The 19,499-nt window shown below is 44.8% G+C and overlaps 1 protein-coding gene across 1 annotated transcript in view; it reads left to right on the top strand.

The window, feature by feature from the left end:
- satb1b (SATB homeobox 1b) overlaps positions 1-19,499 on the top strand; it is a 45,585-nt gene that overhangs the window by 10,348 nt on the left and 15,738 nt on the right. The window contains exons 5-11 of the mRNA XM_030749943.1: positions 703-826; positions 6,289-6,400; positions 7,562-7,639; positions 10,640-11,136; positions 13,302-13,514; positions 16,611-16,682; positions 17,088-17,243. Coding sequence (XP_030605803.1) covers positions 703-826; positions 6,289-6,400; positions 7,562-7,639; positions 10,640-11,136; positions 13,302-13,514; positions 16,611-16,682; positions 17,088-17,243 — 1,252 coding nt within the window. The remainder of the gene's footprint in view (positions 1-702; positions 827-6,288; positions 6,401-7,561; positions 7,640-10,639; positions 11,137-13,301; positions 13,515-16,610; positions 16,683-17,087; positions 17,244-19,499) is intronic.

The following is a 19,499-nucleotide window of genomic DNA, read 5'->3' as shown; positions in this document are numbered from 1 at the left end:
TGCTGTCTCATATTGAACACAGTGAGTTGTGTCATATTCCATTTCCTACATTTTACAACAACAACATTTTATATAACAACAAATAACACATTCAGTGTGTGGTTTTACTTGCAGTGCTCTCAGCTAGCTGGGATTAGCATCATTACACCTGCTGACTGATGGAGCCTCTTTCTATTGGCTGAAAATAGTTTGGTTTCCCCTCCCTCTGCTAACCGTAAAGAGCAAGAAGTGGACTCCATTTCACATTCAGCTTTTTGACCATTGTGGTGCAGCCATGCACTCAAAATATCAAGTGGAAATTTGAAAGTATGCGATTTAAGACGCAGAGATATTTTTATGATCTGTGATGTTGGATTGAAGCAGCTGCAGTTTGGACCTTTACAGCAGTTAGTTCCATGTGAAATAGATCCAATGTCACCTTTTAGGTGACCGTTGTTGTGATTTGGTGCTATATAAATAAAATTGAATTGAGCTGAAGAATCAGCTGCAGCACTGTGAATATTAGCATCAGAGCTGCTGGCCTTTCTGTCTCAGTTTCTGTTCCATCTGAGTTTTTTCTCACGCTCTACTCTCTCCCCTCTTCTCCTTTCTATCCCTGTCTGTCCTTTCCTCACACTCTTCCCTTTTCTCCTTCTCCCTATCCTTATCCTCCCTGTCACCCTCCACCCCAAATCCCCGTGTTTCTCTTCTCTCTCTTCACAGTTGTCCTAAGCTGGAGGACCTGCCGCCCGAGCAATGGAGCCACTCTACAGTAAGAAACGCCCTCAAGGAGTTACTCAAAGACATGAATCAGAGCTCTCTGGCTAAAGAATGTCCTTTATCACAGGTGCTGAAGACCAATCTGCTTATTCCAAAAAAAAAAGCAAAAAAGCCCAACCCTATACCTTTGCTGTCATACCGCACAACTAAACAATCACTGTCGCCATCACCTCCGTCTTTAACTTATCAAATGCCGTGAGTTTGATCACACGGGAAAGAGAAAATCCAAATCACCGGCTATTGTCATTTGTTTGCCTCTTGATTTTTTTTGTTTCTTTTACCACCCACGACACACACACACACACACACACACACACACACACAGACTCGTATGCACCAGCAGCCAAAAAGCAGAGGTGTTGTTGAACGTATGGTTATTGTGAGATAAACACTGGCCTGAACCCAGAACAATCTGGATGCTTTTTGTTCTTTTTTTTCTCGTTTGGTTCATTCTCAACATTTCAGGCTGGAGGTATGTGCGCTCGCATGTTTAGGTTTTATATTCTCTGTCTTTTCTTCTTTTTTCTTTCTTTTCTTTTTTGTCGGCTGGGAGGTTGGATAGAAAGCACTAGCGCAGATATTGTATTAACAGGCGGTGTAGTCAGTATATCACAGAGGCAGCTCTGGAGTGAATGGAATGAAATGGCAGTATATCTCTCACAGGGGCCAATAATGTGTGTGTGTCTGTGTGTGTGTGTGTGTGTGTGTGTGTGTGTGTGTGTGTGTGTGTGTGTGTGTGTGTGTGTGAGAGTTACAGTGCAAGGAGATGTGCGTGCACCTGTGTGTATTTGCTTGTATATCAATGTGCAGAACGCATATGCAAAAGTGCTATTTGTGTTTTGCATGTGTGTGTGTGTGTGTGTGTGTGTGCATTCGGATCGGAGTATGTGCGTAGGTGCCTTCAGTATGAAGCCAGCTCTCCTCCTAGGCCACCGTATGGTCACCTGGAGACCCTCATTTGCGCTGTGTGCGTACGTGTGTGAGTGAGCTGCCGCTCTCAGTGTGTGTCTGTGTGTGTCTGCGTGTGTGTGTTTAGCCGAGCATGAGCAGTGTGCTGATGATGTAAAGAGTCCCTGGGTGGCGTTCAGGCGGAGCCCAGCCCGGTCTGGTAATCACCCTGTTTACGGTCCATATGTGAAGACGGCTCAGAAGAGAGCACACGCTAGCTCAGAGGATTTACCACACAAGCACACACACTCTTGCTCAGACACATATTTGCTATATTGACATACACACCAGTCTCAAATTAAACTGAAGATTGTTTTTGGTTTACAGAGAGGACGAGCTGCAGACCTGAAATTATCGGGACCTTTTTTCTTCGTGTGTACTTTTATGCATTTAAACAGCCAGTGTGGATTTAAGTGACAACATTTAAATGGCAGAAAGTGCAGCCGTCCTTTGTAGATTCATGGCAGCTTCAGTCAAAACTTAAGGCAGCAGGCTTAAAAAGAATAATCCAGTTTTTAAGTTTTCATGTAACTTGGCAGCTTTGCCGTGTTGTTGCTCGATAATCTGATGATCTTCTTACATGTATCTCTGTCTGCCTCGCTGAAACGTGGCTGCCATGATGGTGTTTGACATCTGTTACTCTGTGGGGTTGCATGTGGCCAGTTACACCCACGGAGTGGCAGTTTGCTCCTCCTAAACCCGATTGGTTTATGACTGCAGTTGTCCACACGTTGCTCCGATACACGGACTCCCCGCCTTGCGAGCAATGATGTCACCGCCTGTGTGCAGTCTCACGCGAAGGTGAGAAGCCAGGAAGCATTTGGCCCACCCGCTGAGATTTCTGAGTTGACATAAAAAAAGAGAGAAATGAGTGGGAGGGGAAAGGGGCGTTGCAAGAGGGAGCAGAAGATTGGCACCTTTTTAGGATTAGTGTTTCCTTGATATTCTGCTGCGTAATCCCAGACCGAAAAGAGAGGTTAACAGATGAGAGAATCACAGCGAGCGAGTGAAAGAGAATTAGCCCACCTCTGAACGGGGCTGTGAAGAGAGAGAGAGGGGAGGAGGGGGCGTAGAGCAGCGAGGGGAGGGCGGCGGGGCGTTATTTTGTGAAATGCTTCTTTTGTCCGGGGTCTTGTCAAACATTTAGTTTCATTCTTTTGTCGCTGGGAGTCATGCTTTGTGTGTTTGGCCTCCAAATGGCACGAGGAGACTCGGAGAGAATGCAGTATTCACTAATGCCTGTTGTCATTCCACTAGAGGAGCTGATTCTGACCTGCACTAAATATGAAGCACGCTTAAGGATTCGCAGTTAATAGCCGGGAGAGGCGTCTGCAAAATACAGCTCCTCCCTCAGTCGGGCTTATTTTTGTTTTCTGAGGTTGCTGCCGAGCTTAGCATCCCCCTTGCCCATATTCTCAGAAACTATGGCAACAAACGAGATCCCCCCACCAGCACCACCACCTCACCCCACTCATTCCCATTGCCACCACTACCTCTTCTTGCCCACCCCCTGCTCACTCTCGCTGGGCGGCCCCTGATGCACCAGCTGCTGCGTTGTGTAGCAGCAAATAGTCATCAAAATGCCATCTTTTGCAGGCCTTCACCACCTCGGCTGCCACAGGCATAACCTGGTTGCCAGTGTGTGTGTGTGTCTCTCTGTGTTTGAGTGTGTTTGTGTGTGTGTGTTAAAATGAAGGAAGGGGAGGGGTCATCCCAGTTGAGGTGGATATGTGCCATAATTGAGCTCTGTTAGATGTTGGCGAGAGACAAGGCGCAGGGTTGCAAATGGGATGCGCTTTTTTTCCCCAGCTGATTCAAGACATCAGGCTAAGTTGGAATGCGTGTTAGTGTTTAATTGTGTATGTGCTCATGTGAGTTTGTGGAATGGCACCGTGTGTGTTTGTCTGCGGGGGTTGTACTCTGTGTGTGTGTGTGTGTGTGTGTGTGTGTGTGTTTACCAGTGTGTATATACCACACTCTAACACTGGCAGCTGGGTGCCTACAGTACCTGCCTGCTGCACTGCTATTCTCTTACAGACACACACAAATACACACACACACACACTCTCTCCTCCCTCTTCCTGTCTCCCATGTTGGGGAGTGGAATAGATGTTGGGGACCGATAGTAGCCCAGTGCCACTTCCTGGTCTTGCTGATAAGCTCTCTGTGCTGCAGATGGCTATCACTTAAAGGGTCCACACACATGCTCATGCACGCACACACCCGCAAACTCACACACACACACACGCAGTCATGCTACCTGTTGACAAGCCCTAGCACAGCCCTCCCGCTGGCACCGCAGTGGCAGCAGAGGCTCTGGTTATCTGCTTGATTTCACTTAGTGCGTATGCATGTGTGTGTGACAGAGCGGTGGGGAGAGGGAGAGGATAGGTGTGTGTGTGTGTGTGTCTGTGTGCCGTTTCATTCTCACACACACGTAGGGCCCCCTGTGAGAGGTAGAGTGATGTATTGAGGGAGAGGGCTGATTAATGAGGAGCGTTTATTAGAACATCTGTGTCAAAGATGGCGGAGAAAGAGGGAGTGAGAGAGATAGGGAGAAAGATGGGGAGAGAGGGAGAAAAAAGCACGCCGTCTTTTGCAGGCCTCTTGTTTGTTGCCTGGAGCCGCCTAAGCCCAGATATACTGTAAATAAAAGATGCCGGGCTGGAGGAGAGGAGTGCATTATCCCCCTGACTTAAAGGCAGATTCTTCTTACGTTAAATATGCGGTTTACAGACCGATCTTTGGGTGGGGGCTGGATAGAAATTGTTAAAGTAGGACCAGAGAATTTCCTATTGCCAGTAAATATAAAAAGGAACCAGTTTGTGCTTAAACGTGTGACCCGTTAAAAGGATCCTTCTGACTGCCTAACCCTAACCTGAACTCCATCAGGGCTTCCACTGAATGAAAGCTTTTCAACCTGATCGATAAAGGACTGCTTTGTTATGCCGTACAAGTCCAAATGCAGACCTTTTCACCCTCCTGTTTTTGATCATGCCAGGATGATTTACCGCAGCATGGTTGGCACAAGTCCTCACCCAGCTGCAGTCACCAGTGTGACTCCCCTCGGCTGCCTGAATTTGCCTTGAAAGAAAAAAAAAAAAATAAGCAGCTGAATGCTGAATTTGACTCCACCTGGTGCGAGCAGGTATAGCAGTAATGGTGTGTGATTAGTGGCTGTAGCTGGTATCTTTTGTCATTTCTGCTGTAAAGAATAATGACACAAAAAATTGATGTGTAAATATGTAATTGCTTCTTTTCTAACCTCAGCTGGATTTTAATATTACTGAACCAAGACTTGGCTAGCACCGAGCTCTCGCTTTTATAACCTCTCCTGTGTGGTGTTATCTCAGACAACCAATGGAAAAAATATTCACCCAGTAAATCTTTTAGGAGGAAGCGTCGCATGAAGCTGGTGAAAATTGTGCTTAAAGCCACCTAACATGCTGCTTTTTAACAAAACGAACCCGCGCCTGCTCTTGTTTCCTTTTTGGACGGCACGTTTGTGCCGGATCCAAAGTTTCTGGTGCGTCACACTTGGCTGTGACGCTGCTTTATGAGGTGCATACGGCTTTAATCCAGAGGTCAGGAGTTCAGAGTTTGATTGACCTTTTTGATGGCACAGCTGTCACCCTTTAACCTCCTTTTGTGTTGAAAAGCCGGAGAACCAGAATCATCCTGTGGCTGTTCATTTATGCTCTCGCTGCCATGCTACTCTGCCAGAAGGTTCCCCCACCATCCTCCAAGCGCATATATTATAGAAAATGATAAAGATGGCATACCTATAATTTGAAAACAGATGGTTTGGTTCTTTTGAATATTTATAACAATCAAAAACAATTTCTCCTGTGCCAACCTCGCTATTCACCCGGAGGCCGGCAAGGTGTTAAAACATTCATTTTAATGAAACTGGATGGGAGAGAGGAGAAAAAAAAAACAGCTCTTTGTTTTTCCCGGGCGAAGGAGGACGGTTGAAGTAAATGCTGAGAGGGCAAAGAGCCGACTGTATGGGGGGGGCGGGAGCACACGCGCGTCGGAGAACGACATGCTCAGCGCGGCCCCCGATCTGCTTGAAGTTGTTGTCTTTAACAGATTGTATAAATAAAGAGCAGCAAAATAAAAGAGGTTTATCTGTTTACATCGCCCAGCTCCCCCGGTGCTGATATTCAATAAGCCAACTATCTCCTTTTCCTTTCAAAGGTAAATATCTTTCCCGCCGCATGCTCGTGGTGTCAGCACAGGTAGAACTCAGTTGACCTTATAATCGACCCGAAAAGTTCAGACAAACTCATCGGCATTTGATAAAATAAGAACAGATAACCCCCCCCCCCTCCTTCGGTTTAATTTGTTTTACCTGTAGAAGAAAAGATCTCAAATTTCTGCATGTCTGATCCTTTTCAGTTAGCCTTTTTGTTTAGTGCCGGGTTTTACTCGATCCCTATATTTTATTTGTTTTGACAAGCTACAGTGTTGCTGCATGTTTCACAAGCTTTACTATTATGTCTGCATTTTCCACAATGAGAATCTAAAGTCTCTCTCTCATTCTCTCTCCCTCTCCCTCAATCAATCTCTCTCTTTCAGAGTATGATTTCCTCCATTGTGAACAGCACTTACTATGCAAATGTGTCGGCGGCGAAGTGTCAGGAATTTGGGCGCTGGTATAAACATTTCAAGAAGACAAAAGATATGATGGGTAAGCAAAACGGAGGGGCGCAAAGTATGGCGCTCACACTTTTGTCTCTTTGCACACACACACACACACACACACACACACACACACACACACACACACACACACACACACACACACACACACACACACACACACACACACACTCACACACCAGTCACCATTGCAATATGTTCCCTAACCATCCGTCTCTTTGTCTTCCTGCTGTTACATGAAGCAGAAATACATTATTATTCTGTTGTCTAATAATTTAAGCTCACTCCACGCAGTGTTACAGTTACACACAGTGTTACAGTTACACACAGTGTTAGCTTTGATTTAGACATTATTGCTTTAACTAACACTAATGCGAGAGCCAAATTGACCCAAACTGTTTTGGTTTTTGGTTTTGTGTGAGTGAACAAAAAGGCAGAGGAGGACTTCAGCGGGCCGCTGCCCGGTCTAAAATCCAATTAGATTTTTCTTATCAACCTTCTACCAACACACGCTTTATATAGTCTCAGGAAAGTCCCCTTTGACCTTCCGGGAAATGAGGTTATATAATAGCAGTAGCGCCCAAGCTGCAGATAGCATGCCGATATATTTTTATGTCTTTTGATTAAGCCGAACACCGCTCTGCTGTGAGCCGGTTTAATGCTGAGATATTAGCTTTAGCAATCTGTTGAGCATTATCTTTTTTCTTTGCCACTGTGCTGCTGCTCCCAGTGATGACAGACACAGATATTATATCAGAATGTTTTTACTGCCTTCCATGCAAATAGTGTGTTGTGATCATATCTTATCTGATGTTTTTTTTTTCTTTTTTTTTTTTTTTCATCAGTTAAAGTGACAACATACTCTGGGAACTTTATTTACTTGAGACCTGCTGTACTTTAGTACTCTCTTGCATACTCCTACACATTTTCTGTCACAATTGTTTTCTTTTTGGTTTTATGCTCCTTAAAAGTGGAAGCACTGCAGCTGCCAGTCTGGCCTCAGTTTTAAATGCTGATGTTTTAAAATGTCATATTTCTGCTTAGCTGGAGTGGGAGAAACAAACTGTAGAAAGCCTTAACCCTGTGCTTCTTTCCTCACAACTCTGCAATGTATGCTGTGTGTGTGTGTGTGTGTGTGTGTGTGTGTGTGTGTGTGTGTGTGTGTGTGCCCCGCCATTTGACTGTGTAGGCATGCGCCAACCCTCCCAGCTGGAGGGGTACCTGGGGACGTGTGTCCTCCGTGAGAGCCCGCGTGCCAATGCACTAGGTATGTTGCAACATTGGCGCACACACAAACACACACACACACACACACACACACACACACACACACACACACACACACACACACACACACACACACACACACTAGAGCACTTTGCTTTAGCATAAATTAATTGCGTGGAAACTCGGTATAACATTACCTAGAACAGCGTTGAATTTAACCCCGATCTTTGCAGTGATCCTCGTTGGTTTTTGTAATGCGACTGTTCAAATTACTACACAAAGATAAACACACAATCACCTTTTGAGAAGCTGCATTCCTGCCTTAATGCCCAGACCGCATGCGTAATGTTAACAACCAGCCTTCCCAAAAACTGAATCACAAGTATAATCTTGATCTAAAAAGCAGTCACAGTCATTTTAATGTCATATTAAAAGGAAATGATTCACTCTGTTAGCTTATTCTCTGCGTGGCATCAGTTTTCTTACCCTTCAAAATTTAACCCACAAGCTACAAAAATGACAAAGTGGAAATGTCCATCTTGGTTACAGCTAAACTTAAAGTTCCTTTACAATTAGAACAATTATCTAAATTTCTTGTGCTTGTCTTTTAAAGAAGCATAATTACCACACAGTTTTTTCTGCATGATGCTCTCTGAGGACATCAGGTCCTGATAAGAGAGACACAAATGTGTATGCACACGGAGAGGCAGCGATAGCATCTCAGGATGTACTCGCACACAAACACTCAGATAAACTCTCTCGCACACATCATGTCAGCCAAACCTCAGACACAAAACCTTGGCACACGAGCTTCAGGTGCCCAAAACATGCCCGTGGCAAAACCTCATGCCCCACTCCAACCTCAGTATTTATGATGGGCTGTTGTATGTGGCCACAAATGGCAGGAAGAGAAAAAACACTGGTGAACTGCCAAACATGAAGGCTGCAAGAGAGAGAGAGAGAGAGGGGCACAGCAACCCTTTGTGTTTCAGAAGCAGTGTCTTATGTGACTCCGCATTTACTTCAGCACATTGCGCTTCGTGAGTAGATTTAGCCTGAAGTCAAGGGGAACAAGTACCTGGTCACAGGTACTCTCTGTCAGCTGAAGTGGGTGCCAGCGAGTGAGTGCAGGGAAGGAAACATAGGAGCAGGAGTTGGGTCAGTGTCTGTCTTTCTCATTCCCTCTCCCAGTCACAAACACACACTCCCTCCCTCCCACATCCCATTCCCATTGTGTGTTTAATCCGGGGCTCTTTTGTGGCAGGATTCCACACGAGGACTCCCGCTTCTGTGGCAGCCTTTTTCTCCCAGGGCCTGCCATGCTCTTCTGTCACCCCTTCTCTTTTCAATTTGCATGGAAATGCCTCCGTGTGCCTGTGCGTTTGTGTGTTGTGAGCATGCCCCCCAGCAGTCTGCGCGAGCAAGCATATGCACGCACGCACACACACACGCACATACACACATTCACATATGAGTGAAAAGGCACGCCGTACCATCAGAGCCAGGGAATGCCAGGGATTATGGGAAGAGATGTGATTATTACCAAGATTTTTTTTTTGTTGTTGTTGTTGTTGTTGTTTTGCCCCCCCCCCCACATCATTTGTTTTCGAAAAACACTCAATAGACCCGTCTTGGCCGGGTGTTTTGTGCGTGCTGACAGTTAAGAAACAGGCAGCTCAAACACACAATTATTGTGGGTATTTTTGGAAAACGTCCATGCACTTAATCTTTCATCTGCTGAAAAATTCAGCTTGAAGACCCCCGCTTTCCCTTAACAGCAATTTATGCTTTTCACATTCTCATACGATGCTTTTTCTGTGGGATGTGGAGGCCGCAGCACACTTCTGAGGTGTTAATGTTGCCATCCGTATGAATTCTTAAATACTGCCCCCTCACTCACTTGGCATAGTACATGCAAAAAAGCGTCAGCATATGTGAATTCCTTAAAGAGAGGCGGTAACCTGAAAACATTCAGCTGCTCCAAATGCTCATTCACTTCGTTGTGGGTAGCACTTTAAATGTTAAATCATTGTTTTCATCCTCTAAGCACATAATTTAAACCTGTCTTAAAATATTCCCCAGCAGCCATTATGGACTTAAAGATTCCCAAAGCAAGAGATGCCGCAAAAATCTCCAAAATGCCATTAAATGACGGCACGTAGATTTTTTTTTTTCCTTTCTCACAGACAGTACAAGTCAGGTCTGTTTTAATATTTCAAACAGGGTCGTTTCTCAGGTTCCTCATGCTGTACCCCTCCTTTCTCTGTTCACTGTTCCCAACATTTTATATTTAAACCATCATCCCCCAAATATGTCATATTGGCGAGCTCGTGTTCCTTATTTTAGAATTAAGGATGCAAAGGGAGAATCAGATTTAGCTGTATTGCTTCTGCCTTTTGTGGATGCGCGCGCACACACACACACACACACACACACAGGCACGCACATATCATTTCTGTACCTACACACACACACACACACACACACAGATTTTTTTTCACATGATGAGGCCACAGACATTCTGTACTTAATTTCGAAGGCATGGTTTGTGGAAGACGCAGGTCAAACACAATGAGGCTCTTTTATCTGCGTTTCCATCTTTTTCCTTTTTTTCTTTTTTAACCCGGTCATTGGCAGCGAGGAAGAGGCCAGCGCGGAGTTCTGGTTAGGGGAAGGACACTAACCTCCCGTGGCTTTATGTTGGCCATTTGGTTTCCTAGATATGTGCGAGCTTCACAAATGAATTCCCTTCTCGTATAATGGAAACAGGAATGTAAGCTGACAGGCTTAGATTGACTTCAGATTTGAGACTTTGATCTGCTGCAGACCGGGTCTGTTTCATTTCTTCTGATTAGAGAGTATGACTATGGTGCCATTAAAGTGATGTTCATGATTGTTAGATTGTTATCGTTCTTGTCTTGTTTCTTTTTACGTCACGCTCCGCTCCTGTTTTTTCCTCCTCTGTTTTCTTTGTGGGATTGAAGTCAATAATTAACCGATAATTTGTCTGTGTCTATTTTTCTTTGTCTTCCTCCGGCAGAAATGGATGGCCTGTCTGACCTCTCCCCACCTGGCTCTAACCACAACCACAACCACCTGGGTTTCTCCCAGCAGCAGCAGCCAATCCCCGGCAGCACGGCGGAGCAGACTCCTTCCTCGCCGGTGCCGCCGCTGCCTCACGCTCCGCCGCCGCACGGTGGCCAGACGGGCGGCCGACAGCCCCAGCTCCCCAGTCTGCATCACCCGGGCTTGGTGTCCACGCCCATCAGCCCCCAGCTGGTCAACCAGCAGCTCGTGATGGCACAGATCCTCAACCAGCAGTATGCAGTGAACCGGCTGCTGGCGCAGCAATCCCTGTCACAGCAGTACCTCAACCACCCACCTGTCAACCGCAGCTCCCACACCAAGCCTCTGGAGCCACAGGTGGCATCAAACACAGAGGTTTCCTCTGAGATTTACCAGTGGGTGAGGGACGAGCTAAAACGGGCCGGCATCTCACAGGCTGTCTTCGCCCGTGTGGCCTTCAACAGAACACAGGTGAGGACGCAGAGTCCAAAATCAGTGATGTCAAAAATTTTAAATCATTTAGTCTTTATATTAATGATCATCTGTGAGGAAATGTATGGGGGGATTTATTAAAATTATTTTGGTCATCTGCTGCGTCACACAGTTACAATTTAACTGTCTCAATCTTTTTTTTTTTAGCTTTAATGTTACACCTGTTGTAGTCAGATATTCAGATGTTAATAAAACCTTTAAAGTTTGAAAAAGGTACCTGGAAAAGCCCATAAAGGAGAACAGTAAACAGCTGTGGAATCATGTGGCACCATTAAATTTCAAACAAAAAGCCCAAAAGTATACTTCTGCTTTCATCTTCAGTGGTAACATATAACGTGTATCCATCGCAACAGCATCCTTTTTGAAAAGGAAGTGTATCACACCATCATTTGTAGGATTTCATGGGACATGTTTGAATCCACCGCTCAAGCTTCATTCATAATTCTCACACACTCCAGTAATCTAGCACCTCTGCTTTACTTGAAGACAGCTGGCAGGCTGCCATGTGAAAGACCCAGGTTCGGTCATGGCATCCGCTCTCTCCCTGCCAAAAATATGTGGTTTCACTTCAGAGTCAGAGGCCTAACAGACACATCCACACACACACACAGATGGCAGTGTTAGTGTCTAAAGACCTGCTGTCTGTGTTGGGGGGTTGACAACAAACCTCATTGCTGCTCTATTTTCTTTGAAGTGCTGTGTGTTAAAAAAAAAAAAAGGGCAGATAAGGATCTATTGGAATTAGAATGTACAGCAGCAAAAATGTGTGTGTGTGTCTGTGTGTGTCTGTGTGTGTTACTTAGGCAGACAGTGGTGTTTTTGTGCAAAATGGCAAGCTCCCACACAAATAGAGCCTTATTGGTGGCCGATGTTAGGAGTTACGTGCCGTTGGAGAGTTTGCCTTCGGAGGATCATTCATTAGGTTTGTGTTCCTTCCTGAGGTCGGCGTTAATAAAAGGACAGGGGAGGGGGTGTCAATTAGTGGCGTGAAGGTGCCGCTGTCAATGCAGGAGGTGGAGCAGAGGTCGCTTTTTTTTTTTTCTATGGGGAGGAAACTGCTCGACTGAAGAGATAGACAGAAACGTTTGATGGCGAAGAATGATAAACATGTTCGCGCTGAAGAGCGCGAGCGTAAAAAGGATGTACCACGAATCTGTCCTCTGAAAACGTGTATCCATCGAGTACGCAGTCACACCAATAAAAATGTGCGGTTTGTTCACACATGTCTGCACACCACAGACCTGCATATTTTAAACGTGACACATATGGCTGCATATATTTTAATAGTCAGAGAACAACACCGCCAATCACATATTGCAGTTCTGATCATTAGCCCAAGAGGACTTAAATGCTTTAAAAATAAATAAATAAGAGCATGAACATGCTTTCCCCATCACCTTGTTTTATTACCAAATCACACGTATTGATGGTGAGAGAAGCGGAGCGATGGTTTGCACAGTGTGTGGCCAAGAGCTGATGAAAAGGCCCAATCACACGTCTCTGATAATGGAGTCATTGCCGTCTCATAATGATGGAATTGCGCGCTATTGAAAAGTAAACAGAGGATACGCTGATTGCTCGCTGAACAAGACAAGATGTTTCAGGCGCGTAGCTCCGCTCTCATCCGAAGCAGCATACGACTCAAAGAATGTGTCCAAGATGTGCTAAATACGTGGCGGGTTCAGAGGTCGCGCAGAAGTTTCAGTGAAGTGTTTTCTGTTTGTTTGTTTTGTCATCCACAAATGATCGTGGGCGAAGTGCTACAGACTGACAGAACAGTGCTGTTGTACTTCCAGACAAAAGCCCTGCAGAGAGTTATGAGAATTTTATAACATTAATAATGGACTGCTCTCTGTAGGCTCAGCTCCTGCAAGTCTATGAGAGGTGGAGACACTGTTATAATCAGTTGACTCAGAAAAGACAGCGTGTGTGAGACTGTCACATCTCCGTTGTCATTAGAGTCTCCATTTACACTTTTCTGTCTTACTTAAGAATCCTCTAATGTGATTATTCTCCTTATTGGTTACCACCACGACCCCTGCTTCACATCTATTTCCGTCTCTGGGAGCCTCTTTCTTTCTCTTCCTCTTTCATTCTTCTTTGCCGCTCTTTTAAATTTTACTAACTGTGGTTTCATCGTGCAGGGCTTACTGTCAGAGATCCTGCGTAAGGAGGAAGATCCCAAGACAGCATCCCAGTCGCTGCTGGTCAACCTGCGCGCCATGCAGAACTTCCTGCAGCTGCCGGAGGCCGAGCGTGACCGCATCTATCAGGAGGAGAGGGAGCGCAGCCTCACGGCGGCCTCCGCCATGGGCTCCGCTCCGCTCATCAGCACCCCATCCAGTCGACCTGTGCAGGTAACTTTCTGTGCTTATGCAGTTTATAGTGGATGTCGAGGTGGTGGAGGGGTTCAAACAGGAGCCAACAGTGCAGGGTGGGGAAATTATAAATATAACACCAAATTAGGAGGGTGTGTTTGATATATGACGTGGGGTGAGTCAGATGCACTGCAGATGTGATGCAACTTGCAGGCTTTGCTTCATCAGTGGCAGAAGTGTGATGAATCAAACACAAAGCCTCAGTAGCTGTAGCCCAGATGTTGACCTCTAGGTAGCAAGTAAGGTCAACACTTCAACTGTGGGACGCAAGAATCAAGTCCCATGACCAACCAAACCCAGATGTTTATTACCATGACACTGATTAATAAAGTCTGTAATCTTGTTGCACAGTTGGACCAGCTAACTTCTCCAACTCAAAGAGAGAGTTAGAATAATGAGAGGAACAGTTCTTGAAGTTCCTGCAGCCGACAAAAGAAAAACATCATTTTCTGCACAGTTATAGTTTTCAGCGTGCACACAAAACTCACGGATGATAAATCTAAATCTCAACCTCATAAAACAACACGTGTGAAACGCTCTGTGCCTTTGAACTGTTGAGCCAGCTCCGTCGAGATGTCGTTGGTATTTCGTGAATGTGTTTACGCACAGTGAGTGATGGCTGCAGGTATGCAGGCGCGAGAGCAGGTTGGAGTGAGCCGAGTCTGTCTGTCGTTGTGTTGGAATCACAGACCGACACACAGACGTGTGAAACACACCTCGTGACACGGGCATGTGTTACAGGTGCTGCATACCTGACAAGGTCCAACAAAATGCTGCTTCCTGTTTCCTTCTTCTTCAGAAGATTCAGTCAGTTGGTTAAAAAAAAAAAAACACATTTGTGTGGTGTTAAATATTTATACTGTACAAACACAGGCACCTCATGCACTCATTAGCACACTCTGTTTTCTGGGACAACAACAAGCATGTATACAAGCACAACCCCAACACGCTGCTTTGTTGCGTACCTCACATTCCCCTCTATTGTATCAGAAACACGTGGAACAAATAAAAGTCTGTCAGCGGTAAACACCAGAGCGCATACTTTACATTCTTCCTGCATGTAAATGAGCTCTGCATCATCCCCGCCCTCACCACACAGGTGAGAATGGTGCACAAATGATGGATAATTTTTTGTGCTAATTTTGACCTTTTACCATGCATTAGGCAGCATTAACAGCCCTCCCAGTTCGAAAAAATAAAGCTCACTCAGTGATGACAAGCTCTGTAAAAGATCAAACATCGTTTAGTCAGTGCCTCTTTCAAAATCACTTCGTACCACAGAGCAGCTTTGCACCCTTGCAAATCACTGTCCCTCATTTGAAAGGTATGTGGCAACTTTCTACCACTTAAGCCCATTTGAAGTGCGGTCAGCTGCATTTGGGAGGTGAGAGGGGCAGACAAAGGCTTCTTCTGTCCTGTCCTCAGTGAATATTTGGCTTTTATTGAGGTGTGGAGGAGAGTAAGGTAGGAGCACCAGCCCACCCATCTTAAAAATCAATCTTCCCTCTGAAACTGCTCAGCGTGCTGGCAGGGGCCGCCACACCGAGCTGAAAAGAAAGAGTGGCACTGTGAAGCAGCGGTGCTGAACTTAAGCGGGACCATTTTGCAGTTCACAGCTCATCTTTACAATCTCAGGCTGTGCAAGAGCAGGACAGCGACTCAAAGCAGGAGGGGGGACTCTTACACAAGAATTTATTGAAAAGAAAACAACGTTCTGGCAAAATGATCTGCTTCTAGTCTTACTGTCAGTGTCCCTAAAACCAAGATTTGGAACTAAGAGCTCCCTGTTAGCGTCACATCAGGTGAGGTAAATCATTTGCTTACAGAATTAATGTAAGTTTTTAGCACAGCTGCACACAGAACTGCACATAACCAAACAAAATAAAACAGAAATAAATCTGCAAGAGGGAGAATAAAGGCAAAGGCTACAGCATGGCGTCCAAAAGTCAAAACTTCTGGTTTCAGATTTTTATTTGTTGGCACATCAGTACAATATCTCAGGGCCTAATATACTTCACCTGTAAGACTTAAACCAATTGGCATTTATCATATAGACCTGTTCTCTCTCTCTCTCTCTCTCTCTCTCACACACACACACACACACACACTCACACACACACACACACACACACACAGACTTGCACACTCATACACCTGGCCATCTGCCAGTCTCTCCTATGGAGCAATGCGGTGTGAATTTAAGCACATAAATCAGACAGAGTGGCAACTGAGCCAGAGACAGAGGAGGGTTTTTATTGGCCTCATAAAAACAGATGCAGAGGTATGTTTCTCTCACATGTACCGAAGGCTCGGCTCGACTCACCCAGAGCCAGTTAGTGCACGTCCCTTCCTTAACAATTTGCTTGACACGGCATCCTCCTGTTCCCACTGACGAGCCCGTGTCGAGCTGTCATAAAACAGGATAAAAGGGCCAGAAATTCTCAGACATTCCACTTTCACCGCAAATTTCAGGACTGTGAGATTGTTTTTAACTCATAAAGGGGCTCATATTAGGTGTCTAGACAAATACTTGAATATATGTCTTTTTTTTTTTTTGTTTTTTTTATCACCAGTTCCATCAGGAGATGGTAGCTGTTGGTGTTATTATGGTTTATTTGAATGCCATTTACTTGTACTCATACCCAACCCTGCCGATGTTTCCTTTCAAAAAGACTCGTATGGAATGATTCATATGCTAATGGTTCTTGGGTAATGCTTTTATTAGGATACTTGTTACCTTGTCAAAGGATTTTCGTCAAGATGCAACAAGCCGCTGAATGAAGATGATTTGATTTCACTTGACTTACATTTATTTTTTAATCACCAGCTTGACATAAGAATAATAACGTTTCACAAAACACATCTAAGTGTTTTTGAGCAAAGTAAGGCTGGCGCTGTGTGTGGGTGTAATCTACACTCGAGCGTGTGTGTGTGTGTGTGTGTGTGTGTGTGTGTGTGTGTGTGTGTGTGTGAGGTGGCTGCATGCATGATCATGTGTTCAGACAGATTCCTTTTATTATGTTTTTTTTTTTTTCTTTTGTGCGCCTGAACAAATATGCTTGTGTCGTGTTCCAGCCCCGAAGGGAGGACTGTAACAGCGTAAGGCCGGAGGATTGGAATCCCAGAATCCCTGTGGGCATCTCACCTGTGAGCAAACAACTTCACACCTTCACCTCCCCAACCCCAGCACTGCCAATCAACCAGATACATTCAAGAATATCCCTACATGCAGTTCAGTGCCATTTTAGTGTTTCCATGTTTATGAGGCTGAAAATGTTGTGTGAGGTTATCTTTCAGGTGCACGGCAAATATTCATTTTTCTGTCTTTTGGTGCAAAGTGTTATCAGAAAGTCTGGAACAATAAAGATACATTACGTTACTCTGTTGGCAGTATTTAGTAAACCGACTGTCACATGACACTAATAAAAAAATCTCAGGCAGAGTGGAGTTTCCAGGTCCACGTGTGTCAAATACAAATAGAATTCCATATCTAAGAGCAGATTAGATTTTAATAAAGTCGTTAAATCAACTTTCTCTTGTTTTTATTAACAGGTTAAACCGTCACCACTGCCCAGCGAGTGGAACGGCAAGACAGACAGCTGCATCCTCAACATCAACTCCACCATCTACGATGAGATCCAGCAGGAGATGAAGAGGGCCAAAGTGTCCCAGGCCCTGTTTGCAAAGGTGGCCGCCTCCAAGAGCCAGGTACCCAAACACACATCGTTACAGTCGTCTTCCTCCAGAAACCTCCTCATCATCATTTTCCCAAAATTGTAGCTGTAAAAGGTTTTTGACTTGTCCTCTTTTTTTTCTTCAGTAGCATAATTTGTTAATATCCATTCCAAAGTATCTATTAGAGCTGTACTGATATGCCATAAATGAAGTTCCAGACCTGCATATATGATTGCTCAGTGTCTACATGTATGCAGAAGCATGTGGATAATGGTCTGGATAAAGTCTTTCTATTTAAAGCAAGAAAATGAGGAACTTTCTCCTCTGAGACAATTCTGTTTGTGTTCAAATGAAACTCATCCTTAATCTGATCGATGAAAAGAATCAAACGCGTCATAAAAGCAGTAGAGTTACTTCAAGATGGAGTAAGAGAAAACTGCAGAAGAGTGCGAGGCAAAGATGGAGACACCACATAACAAAACTTACCTCAGTACATCAGTGGAGTCATTTATCGTCATAATGACACATGTCTTCTTTATTGTGGGTTTGGAGTTTAGCAGTCGACACTGTTTCAACACCAAACAAACCTGTTTATATTAGCTCCACTCAGCTGAATGATAATGGGAGCCCCTGTCATCTTCTCACAAAGAGCGCAGAGCTCACACAACAGAAGCCTGTGTGTGTTGGAAACAGAGGGCGAAAACACAGCACCAGTTTAACTCTTTATTAAAAGCAATTAAAAACGTAGCGCTGAGGAGTTATTATTAAAGGTTTTCATGTGTCTGTCGCAGGCTGAGTTGGGAAGACTTCCACAATTGTGCTTGATGAAGAAGATGGGAGGGAGAAATAGATCACCAAGGGCGGAATAATCTTGAAATATCTGCAAAGGCTTTATTTTTTTCTTGCTGATTAGGATGATTATAGCCCCAGATAGCTTTGTTTTACCAAATTGCAGTTTGATGCACAAACCACTGTTTTTGTTAAGGAGTTCAAAGACTCCTTGGAAGGATGGAGAAAGAGAAAGGGGGAGAGTGAGGCGGTCGCAGTATTAACTCGCTCATGTCTCTCTCTTCTCAAATGACGGTTTGTCTGGGAACAGGTTTCCATCATGCTGTCTCCACCTCCCTCCCATCTCTCTGTCTTGCCCCTCTACCTCTCTCGTTCCCCCGATTTCTGCCTCTCTTTCACGTTCCATTCATGGCAGGCGGGTGTGAATGTGAATTGAGCAGCAGATAAGAAGTGTGCTAATTATGCCTCTGAAAAGGGGCCTGGGAGAGCACTTATCTCTGGCTCTATCTCGTAATGGGCGCTCCCCGGGCAGCTGGTCCTCCCCCCTTACTACCCAGCCGGCATTGCCACATCTACCACCACCGCCAGGCCAGCGGCTGCTTCTCCCCAACAGCACCCATGTACTCCGAAAATCAGAGGCTAGGACCCAGCTTTCAGCTGCAGTTTCCACAAAAATCTTCTAAAAATCAGCATTTGTCATACTGCTGTTTTATTTTAACCAAGACAGTGGGATCACTGTCTTGGTTTTAGTTTTATGCTGTGGGCAGATAGCTCCAGCATTTTTTATTTTACTCTCTCACAATCAGGGCTGTGTATATTATCATTGTCATACATAATAGGAAATAAGTGTGGCATTTTTGGAGACAGCTGCAGAGCTGCAATAATATGTTAAATGATAGATTAGCTGGTTTGCTCGTCAAGCAGTGAGTCAGTCATTTTTTTGTCATGTCTCAGGCAAAACTGTAAAGATCTGCTGGTTCCAGCTTGTAGAAAGTACGTAACGGCTGTTTTAAGTAACTGGAAAAAATATTATACTAGTGCAGTGCTAATTTGGGGCAGAATTACTCACCATAGCTGCAATTTACAAACGTCCCTGAACACCTCACAAGCAGGCAAACGGCTGTGAAAGGTAATAGACACACACGCGCATAGTGTTACTGTATTGAATGGAAGATGCCTATAAGGATACAATTACTTAACACAAAACATATGGAGCAAGTCTGAGCAGCGGCGCTAATGCTAACTGCGCCAGTTGGTAACTAATCAAATATAAACTCACCCTGTATTAATCACTTCCTCTGACATAAAAATAAGGAACCGAGGTGTGCTTAGTGGGAACCTTTTTTGTTTCCATCTTTGTGCTCAGATTTCTCTGCAGAGCTTCGTACAGATCGAAAGACTTCTTGTGGCTATGAGCGATGAAGCTGCAGTTTACCAGTATTCTGTAAATGCCTCGCAGGCAGGCGATTGGTAGTTATGAAAGTGTAACAGAAGAAAGCT

This window comes from Archocentrus centrarchus, chromosome 16, assembly GCF_007364275.1.
Source record: "Archocentrus centrarchus isolate MPI-CPG fArcCen1 chromosome 16, fArcCen1, whole genome shotgun sequence".
Taxonomy (NCBI): domain Eukaryota; kingdom Metazoa; phylum Chordata; class Actinopteri; order Cichliformes; family Cichlidae; genus Archocentrus; species Archocentrus centrarchus.
The sequence above is the reverse complement of the archived record's forward strand: the minus strand, read 5'-3'. Positions and strand labels throughout refer to the sequence as shown.